The sequence below is a fragment of the Pteropus alecto genome, unplaced genomic scaffold (genome assembly GCF_000325575.1).
Source record: "Pteropus alecto unplaced genomic scaffold, ASM32557v1 scaffold71, whole genome shotgun sequence".
In the NCBI taxonomy this organism is placed as follows: Eukaryota; Metazoa; Chordata; class Mammalia; order Chiroptera; family Pteropodidae; genus Pteropus; species Pteropus alecto.
The window spans coordinates 4,302,320-4,312,656 of record NW_006433024.1 but is presented as its reverse complement, the minus strand read 5'-3'; the positions used below and the strand labels follow the sequence as shown (position 1 = coordinate 4,312,656).

At 32.2% G+C, this 10,337-nt stretch overlaps 1 protein-coding gene across 3 annotated transcripts in view; it reads right to left on the bottom strand.

Annotated features, from left to right (window-relative positions):
* Positions 1-10,337, bottom strand: part of LUZP2 (leucine zipper protein 2) — a 391,941-nt gene that overhangs the window by 183,260 nt on the left and 198,344 nt on the right. For all 3 annotated transcript variants that reach the window (XM_015586409.2, XM_025044128.1, XM_025044129.1), the window contains one exon: positions 8,869-8,931. In XM_015586409.2, coding sequence (XP_015441895.1) covers positions 8,869-8,931 — 63 coding nt within the window. The remainder of the gene's footprint in view (positions 1-8,868; positions 8,932-10,337) is intronic.

The window sequence follows — 10,337 nt, the reverse complement described above, 5'->3', positions numbered from 1 at the left end:
TGTATATTATTAGAATTTGTTTCTTCTTCTGTCCATAATGAAAGCAGAATTCATTTCATCCTTTCTAACTTGCTTAAATAGATTCCCCCATAAAGCATTTCCTTTACTTAGTTCTCTAACTAGTCATAGCTCCTTTACCCTCCCATAACTAGTCTATATTCTTGAGTAAAGACTACTTAAGGTGCAAAGATATCATGCAGGGGATAAAACCCATTTCAAGTTGGGACATGAGGAATAATTAAGCACATAGGTTCCTGTTCTAATATCGCATCAATGGTGCACAGAGGAGGGGATAATGGAAGCAAGGAGAGGTTGAGAAGCAAATACAACAAAATAATGAATCTGTGATGATTGAAAACAAAGCAGTTCCCCAATTTCCTTCCAGGCAGAGAGATGGAGATGATCGTTTACCTAATGTTATATGACTAAAGCTTCCTTAGTGCCATTTATATAGAAAATTTGAATGTAGCAAGTAAATATAAAATGAGAAGACTGAAGATCTTTGATATGTTTGGAATGGGATTGAATTATATACAAGAGATTGAATTGTATATAATTACATCATATATAATTACATACAATTACATATATTCAATTATATATTAGAATTATATATAAAGGGAGCATTGCTAACAAAGATATGGTGTATACCTTGGGACCTAAAATGATTAAAATATTACTTATGTTCTCCATCCTGAGGGATAGTAAGAAAATGAATGAGAATGACAGGGAATAATAGAAGTGTTTGATGATATTCTGGATATTTTATTTTATTGGTCTGATATCTAGTGACTTTTTTTTTTTTTTTGCAAAGAACCCTCCTTTCCTATCGCAGATCCACTTTGTTTTGACTACAGTTGATCATATCTAACAAAGGGTAGAAATGTGACTCAGATTTGGCCAATGTGCCCCATTCCCCTGGCTATTGGTGATTGGCTTAGGTATGGAAACAATTAAGGATTTTTCCTGGGATATTTCTGCTGGTACAAACTGGATATTATTGCTAAGCTGGCAAGATGTGAATTAGACAGTGCTTGGTTTTCTTGTCTGCCATGCGGAAAGGGACTTTACGAAAAGTGGAATGATACTATCTAGATATTAGAGAGATAGAGTCCTGTCTTACCTTGGTATTTTTATTTAAATGAAATATGAAGTTTTTGTGTATTTGTTTGTTTAGAACTATTTCTTAAAGAAATATTTATTTGTACATAGCGTTGTTTATTGATGTTCCAATCTTACTCAGAATCCCATGGCAATAATAAAGATAATGATGATGATTTGTTAAGAGCTAAATGTCTAAATATGTGCTAAGGGTCTTATATGCATTCTTTCCTCACTTACTAAATTCACGATATTGTAAGATACCTAAAACAACACAAACCTTCCCCCTTCCTTGAATCATGGCAGAGGACACTGGATATTCTCTATCAGAAAACAGAAACAGTAGCCCAGATGCAGCCAAGGGCACAAGTTACACAATTTAAACTGAGATTCATTCCTAAAATTGTTTACAATGTTGGTATCTAGCCAACACTCTGAAGAAGGAAATTACAAGTTGGTGGAATTAATTGATTCCAGCAGCAAATAAATGAAATTTAAGGTAGACTCTAATCTCCCATAAAACACCAGTCCTAGCTTACTTCTGAAGTGCTGAATAACAATTCTATGTCCTTGAAAAGTAGAAAGTTCATTGTTATTGTTATATCTGACAGTAGAAATTCTAGGTTTATTTTTCTGTGTATTATGCTTTGGCCATATCAATCAGATTGGCTGCCCCGAGGTCTTCTTATAACAGATATTTATAGCATTGATTTGGGGATTAAAAACATACTCTTCGAAAGTAAACTGGACTGAAGCTGAATTCAGCTACAATCAAAATTAACTGCTATCTTCACAGCAATAAACAAATAACAATCTTTTTACTTACAAGAGTACTTTTTTAAATTTGCTTTCTTAATCATGAATGAACAGCCATCAATTCTAATCCTTTTATTACTTTCAAAAGCCTTCTCTTCAATGAAGCATTCAGTGACCACCACACCTGTGTAGATATTGCCCTTCTCTGCCTCCTTACAATATTTTATTGTAAAATGCTTATTTCAATGTTTTTATTGTAGTTATTTTGTGTAATTTTTGTAATTATTATTGTATCATTATATATCTTATGAAAAAATATTATCTATTATATAATAAATTCTGTTCTTTGCATTCTTCATTGTCAGAGATGGTTTTGTACAATTGAAATTTAATATTTATATACCTTGGGACCTACCACAATGTTGGGAATTAAATAGTATGTTTATTCTAGAACGAATATATAAATAAATAAATCTTATATATACATCTAAATAAGTAATGTTAGAGTACTTCTATAGACAGACTTATATCCATAAAACATTCCCTCCTTGCCTGTTTAAAAAAAAATAAAAAAAACACCTAAGCTGTTTACTTGGAATATACAAAATGTCATAGATGGTAGAGTGATTTAATTAGTATCTCAAAATTCATGTCTACCTGGAATCTCAGAATGCGACTTTATTTAGAAGTAGGGTCTTCAGACATATGATTAAGTTAAAACCAGGTTATACTGGATTAGAGTGGGCCTTAAATTCAGTAACTGGCATCTGTATCAGATAAGGAGAGAACACACAAAGATGGAGACATATAGAAAAGGCCAAATGAAGACAAAAGCAGAAATTTCTGACAAGCCAAATACTGTCAAGAATTGCTAGGAGGCCTCAGAAACAGGAAGATGCAAGGAAGGGTTACTCTCTAGAATCTTCAAAGGGAGCATGGCCCTGCCAATATTTCAATTTTAGTCTTCTAGCTTTTGGAACCGAGAGAGTAAACTTCTGTTGTTTTAAACCACCCAATTTGTGGTACTTTATTACAGCAGCCTTAGGCTACATACAAATGGGTTATAGTGAACTTTAAATACTGGGTAAACAATTAACTAGAATAATCAGTTGATGAAAATTTCTCAGAAATAATCACTAAAAAGGCAAATCAGCAGAAATAAAATAAAAAGGTTCAATGAAATTATTTGAAAACATCTCAGGCATGTCCTGAATGCAGTACATATTTGACTAAAACTCATATATCTATTCATCTGCAGGCAGGCATGAGAATTCATTTTCAGAATGATGACCCTGAAGCACTAACACATCGTGAAATATCCCATCATCTTCATTTGAGTGCGTTTATTGAAGCAAGATGGAATAATTTATTTTTGAGAGATTTATAGATACAAGAGTAGAACTAAGTGGGTTTTCTTCTTAAAATTTATGAGTTTTCTCTTGATTGGTGGTTATTAACCTTTATTATTATTTTTTGTTTGTTTTAGTCATGGTTTCCCTCAGAATCTAAACCCTCTCCTTTGAAAAATACATCTATGCACCTATTCTTTTTTTCTGTTATCTAATAATTTCAGGATGATCAGAGATTCCTTGATACCAATTTATACCTTGCAGGGTCTCTAAGCATCCCTATTTTGGAAAATAGCAAATTAGGAAAGACAGTTTCAATCTCCAGATTTGGAGATAATATTCAATGTTTATTCAATTCATTTAATTCATTGGTGCTAAGAAAAAACTTACATGTGGTCTTAATTTATTCTCACTGTACACAGTCATGGCCCTGTGTTTTTCTTTTGTGAAAAAAAGTATAAATTATGATATTCTAGAAAAGGTAGGATTCTAGCATTAAAGAGACAACACCTAGGTAAAGAAATAATTCAGACAAAAGCAAAGGTAAAATCACACAATAAGAATAAGAAAGAGGCTGTGTATACACACAAGATATTGTAACATACATACATGTACAAGTGAATGCTCTATCAGTGGTACTTACAGCATGTCTCTTAACTACTCAAAACCCTTCAATGATGGCCTACCATATACTAAAGCTAATTACCATGGACCTTAACTATTTATTAAGAAAAGTTGTTAATATAAAGGCTACCAAATTTTGGGACATTTTTCCATAATGCAAAAGTTTTTTTTTAGTGTTGAACCCATATTTCCAAGGAAAAATTAAAGCAAGAAAATTAGAAATAAAATGAACACATCCCCTCTATTTCTAAAGTTCCATTGCAGCTCCAGGCAGACACGACTTCACTAATCAGACATGATCCCTGTAATATGTAGATACAAAAACTGGCTATGTAGAAAACAGGCTAGATGTTATTCACTGTCTGAGGCACAAGGCATACAGCTGTGGAATGCAAGGGTCTGCAGGGCTGGGAGCATTGCGCTGGCTTGCAGCTTCCTGATCTTGGCAGAGGAAGGCCTGCCTTAAGACAGACAGCTCTGAGTGTTTATAGAGTTGTTCCTAAAGTTTAGCCTACAAGCTGTATATTCAGCAATCCTAATGATTTTGTGAGATCTCTATATGGCTTAATAAATCCTTTTTCTTCTTGTCAGAGGATTCTTTTTGCCACAACTGAGAACAGTAACTGGTACATTGTCCCTAAAAACTGATGTTTTATCCCTCATATGCACGGGTATGCGTCAATGGCAATTGGAACTATTTAGAAATCCACAGATTGGATAGTGACTTGACTTATGGCAAGATTTTTCTCCCAGGCACTTAAAACAACAGCAATAAAGCAAAACATAAAAAACTGTATGAACCATGTGAAAAATAATGAGCAAAAAATTGAGAGACAAGAAAGAAAGAAAAGTTGAGTCAGGAAATAGTGAGAGGGGAAGCATGCCATTGAGAGAATAGCTTTGACAAATTTCTGATTTCCATCGCTGGGCAGAGTGAAGCCTACTTTTATGATTCCTTACTGTATTATTATTATTTTATGATTCCTTATTTTATCTTTATCTTGAACTATCTTGAATGAGTCTCAGTAAAAGAATCCATCATAAGAATCTATACTAAAACAAACCACCACAGAAGAGAGCGGAAAGGTAGGGGGCCACATCTCCCTCCCTCCCTCTCTCCTTCCCTCCCTCCCTCCCTCCCTCCCTTCCTCCCTCTCTTCCTTCCTCCCTTCCCTCCTTCCTTTCTTTCTATTTTCCTTTTATCTTTTTACTAATTTAATAAAAACGATTTCAATACTAATCTAAATCAAGCATATTCAACTAATATTCCCTTACAAAGTCCCGAACATTATCAAACTCACACATCTCATTAAGGAGTTTCAGCTAATCAAAGATGCTTGTTCCGAGGCCTAATTTGTCTAGTATTTCAATACCTGTATATTATCCTATTCATCACTTGATATTTTCTTATATCTAGGACCAATATAGACCAACTTATTTTAGCCTAGAGAGGAAAAGGATAAAATTTTTTTAAAAAATGGAAATGATAATGAAGAGAGGGTGTTTTGAAAGTGCAAAGTTAAAGACAATTCTGAGCTTTGGAATTTCTGATATTGACTATATCACATAATGATACAATTAGCATATACATTGAAGTCAGAGAAGAGAGGTTGATTTGTCTGTTTGTTTGTCTTATTTTGTAGTGCAAAATTTTATATTTGTTGGAACCATATAATATCCAAATACAAAATGCAAAATAAGCAACTGAATGTACAAAGATGGAATATGTAAGAGACATCCGAACTAGAGACAGATTAGGAAGTTACTTGACGACTGGTGATATATCTACTATAAATCAATTTTTGAGCTGTGAGAAACCTCACATTTTGTAAATTTTTGCACTAAAACTACAGCATGTATAGCAAAAATATGATTGGGAAAGGTCACTTATGATGTAACTTTGTAATCATAGCATTAACAAAATAATAACAATACTAATAAAAGTACAACCACATTTTAATATTTTACAGCATTTATCACAAGGATCATAGTCAATCCTTTGCAGTACCACTTAGGATTTAGTGCTTTTTCCTTTGAGATATAGATCCTAAAGGGAATTGACTTTTAATATAGTACAATGTCATCAAAATTAAAATCTGACACATATTTTCATTAATCTCTTCCCTTAATGAAGCAGGAAAGTCTTCTATACTCATCTCTTAACTAGACATCTTGATTCAGTGAAAACTATCTTTATAAAATGATTGAAGGCACTAAACCATCTGAACAGCACGAAAGCACAATATATCCTTCTGCATATTTTCTTGCGTCATTATATTGACAAAGATTTCTCTAAAATTTGACCAGGCTTTCCCCAGGTTGTTTTCAAACCCTAACATGCTGGGGAAAATTACATATAAATCAACACAAATTTCAAAACTTTACTGACATCATTCCACTACTTATTACTTGCTAATATGGTGATTTGGTACAAAAAGTATACATGGTAGTGGAATATATTTGACTTGACTATTTCATGAAAGAGAATATAACCAGAAAAGTAGATGGCCAAGACTTGAAACCTAGAGACCACCTAAATCCCAATGAAAAACAGTCCAAGACACAGGTTAAATAAAAGTGATGCCCATGTGAAGATAGATTGAGATAGAGATAAATGAAATAAAGGAGCTGGACAAGTTCTGATTAACTCACAGCTCACACTATTTCTAGTCCCACTGTCTATTTTCTTTGTAAAAATTCTATTTCTTTTCCTCTCTCCCACTTTGTTCTCTATGATCTCCAGTGTTCTTTCGCAGTTATGATTTTAGGTTCTGAAGTGTTATGCCTTACAATCTGAGTCATGAGACCCCACATGGCCTGTTCCAGGTGTGCCTGCATGGGTGGCAAAATCAAAATGCTTTCTGCCGTACACAGCATTTGCTTTAAAAATAAAAATGTGTAAATATTTTTACCTTTTCAAATAGCATCTGAAATCTTAAAAGTTAAATCCCCAGGTGCTAATGTAAAAGCGCCTTTTAGTAGCTGCTTTCACATATGGAAAAAATGCTGATTGATTCTTTAATAACTTTTCAGAAGTCCCTTCTACTGGGACTTCCTCAATACCATCACTCAGCAGTATTCAGGGAATTTCAAGTTTCTCCTGTAAATCTCTTTATACCTGTACTGTCTCCCTCACCCATTGTATTTTGTTTAATCAGTTTACGTGTTTTTTTTTTTTTTTCTTACTCCTAAACTAAAAATCTTCTAGGCAATGTCCATGTAATTTTACTATACAAGGTATGGGTCAGTTATTTTGTTCAATCTCTATGTACTAATCATTGTCAAAATGACAAATCTAAAAATTCAATTAATATAAAGGAATCAAATTAAAAGCTGATGTTATATGTTCACCATTTAGTTGATGATATATATTCATTATTATATTCTTTTTTCAAGAAATCAAAACCTTTTTCTGGTTATCAATTTTCACCTTGTAAATTTTTAATATGATGAAAGTAATTATTAGTAAATTTAATTATACAACTTACATTTAGCAGATATTTCTTTTGCAGAGTTATATTTCTTTTAGAACTATTTTACCCTACACACTTAAGAAAATTAATATTATACTATAAAATAGCCCCCAGTAACAAAATGGTTTGTCCTCATATGTACTTGTTATAAATAAATTATAGTTTGATTTTGGAAGTGTTTTCTCCTTACTTGAATGCTAGATTTAAAAAAAAAAAAATTATCAAGTTCAAAAGTTATCTGATGGAATTATATAGAGGTTTAAATTAACCCATCATAATTCTCTCATTATCATACAACTGGGTTCATGTTGTTATGTGTATGTGTGTGTACACGTGTGTACATGCAAATGTACTTTCTTTCCAATTTTAATACCACCTTTAACGTTGTTTTAAACGTTCCCCTGGTATTACACAATCTGTAGAAAGTTTTTGACTTGAGTAATCTAGCCTTTTCACTGAGCTCTCCCTGAACCCCTGTGAACAAGAAATTATCCAGAACATTGAGTACTCTGGTGACTCCGATCTGCTGACATTTTCCACTATAAACAGGAAATCAAAAAAGATTTCAGCCTTAGGAAAAATGTTACCAAGTCTGCCCCATCACACTTTCTTAAGAAGACTCAGACGAAAAACTCATTAAAAAAGAAATGCAAATACAATAATTATCAGAAAACCATTTAAAATTTTCCTGCTTTTCTTTATCTCAGTCTTTGCACATCTGAGAAACCATTTTAATGTCATAACCAGAGCACTGATGCTGAATGTTGATATGAGACATTTGTAGTCTATTTTTTTAACCATGACATAAGGTGGAAACTAGGAATAATATAGCTTATCTGCTTTTAAATGTCTCAAAAAAATGAAAGTAAGGAAGAAAAGGAAGAAGGAAATAAAGAGAAACTAGTAACAGCTGAAGTCATTGATTTGGGATTCAAAATAAACCATAATTAATGGGATCGATTAAGGAAAATATATCATTAATTAGTCATAGTTTAATGGTCTGAAGTGACTAATTGCATTCAAGGAAAAAGGAAATAAAGAGGTAGAAATAGAAACATGATGGAGAAATTTAAAAAAATAAACTACTTATACAAGATAGACAAAGAATCAAAAAAAATAAAAGATATATAGTATATTATAGGGTCCTTACATTTTGAAGGTTGTAATGAAAGTGGTTACAGCTTATTTTGCTCAAATCTACAGTACTCTAGGAAGATCTTACGTTAATTTTTCACTCTAGATTGTTTTTTCCTAGATTTCTTCTTCGGTGACTGTAATGTCAACTAATAAATTTATGAAATAAAAATAAATTTTTAATATTTTCCAAGCAAAATATAATTAGAAAAGAAAATGAATTGGAGATGTATGAATTAATGACATTGTCAAATATTTATAAAAGTAGGAATTATCTACTCCTTTAAGTTCTTAACTTCACAGTTCCTCTTCATTAGTACATAACTAAAGGCCAAATTTGTATTGATCAATACTTCAAAGCTTGTACCAAATAAATATGTGTTTGTGTATATTCTCTGATTTATATAAAATTTTCCTGAAATATGTCTTACCTCATTCTGAAGATCTCGGATCATTTTGCTCTTTCTTTCCACTTCAGTCTTTAAAAAATTAATCTGAAAATAAACAGAAAATTATGTAGACACATTTTAGATTTATTTTGGTAGCTTTTAGAAATTTATTTTCATGATTTGGAAGTGAATATAATAATTATCTTCATCAATAAATATTGAAAAAGAACAAAGAATTAAAACTTTTATTAACCAAATTTTTAATGCCTAATTCATACATATCTATTGATTAATTAAAATAGCCTTTCCTCATGTAATAAAACATTCATTTTTTTAAATGAATTATTTTATTCTCTTATCTGTTTAAAACTCAATCTTTAAAAAAGCATTTCTTAAAACAAAAAGGAAAAAAACTAGATTCTAGGGTTGGACTTAAGAATCTATTTCTAAAACACTCTGCAGGTAATTTTGACCTATGGCCAGGTTTGAGAGCAACTGCATAGTGATTTTCCTTACCTCACACTCATGGAAGTTTATAAATACTGTACCAAAGAAGCCATGACGTTTCCTATTGAGTGTGATATTATTCGGATCTGTAAACTTAGGCCAGTTATCCAAACTGTATTTGCATGAGCATAGCATCATTATCTGCCTGTATTTTTTTAAAAAAGTCAACATAGTACAATAGCTAAGATATGTGACTTATAGTCACTGAGGGTTCACTACGACAGTAGATGAAACATTTAATTTCTCCAGTTTTCAAATTTTGGTAGTCACATTTAAAAAAGTAAAGTGACACAGGTGAAATTAATTAATTTTACTAATACATTTTGTTTAATATACTCAAAATATTATCATTTTGACATGAAATAGACTATTAATGACATAACTGACATTCTTTTGCAATATGTCTTTAAAATCCACTGTGTATCTTACACTTACATCATATTTCAGTTTGGACGAGCCATTTTTTAATGCTCAATAGCCTCATCTATCTATTATGTATCAGAAAACACAGTCTTAGAGGATCCCTGGAATGATACAAAATAGACTGGCATTGTGTATTATCTCTGGAGATAGATGAACCAGTGAAAATCAGGTTAAAGAATGAAGATAATTTTTACCATACACTAGGATTTTTTAAAAAATTAGGCTTGAAACATTTCAAATGTAAACAAAAGAACAAGAATATGTAAAATGCTCTGGGCCCAACTCTAGGAATAAACATAAGTAAAGGTTTTGTCTAATTTTCTTCAAACCTTGTAAAGAAAATGTTACACATACTATTAAAGCCCCACTTAATTTTTCTTCCTTCAGTTTCCCCAGAGGTAATCACCACCCTGACGTGGATGTGCGTTAGTTTTGTGCACGTATTTGTGCATTTTTACTCATTGTGTATTGTGTAACGCCTGTTTGTTACTTACAAGTCCTGGAAATTACATGGCACACCTGGAGCTTAGGAAGAGAGGAAGAGAGGGTGGGGGGGCTGGGGAGAGGGGGAGAGGGGGAAA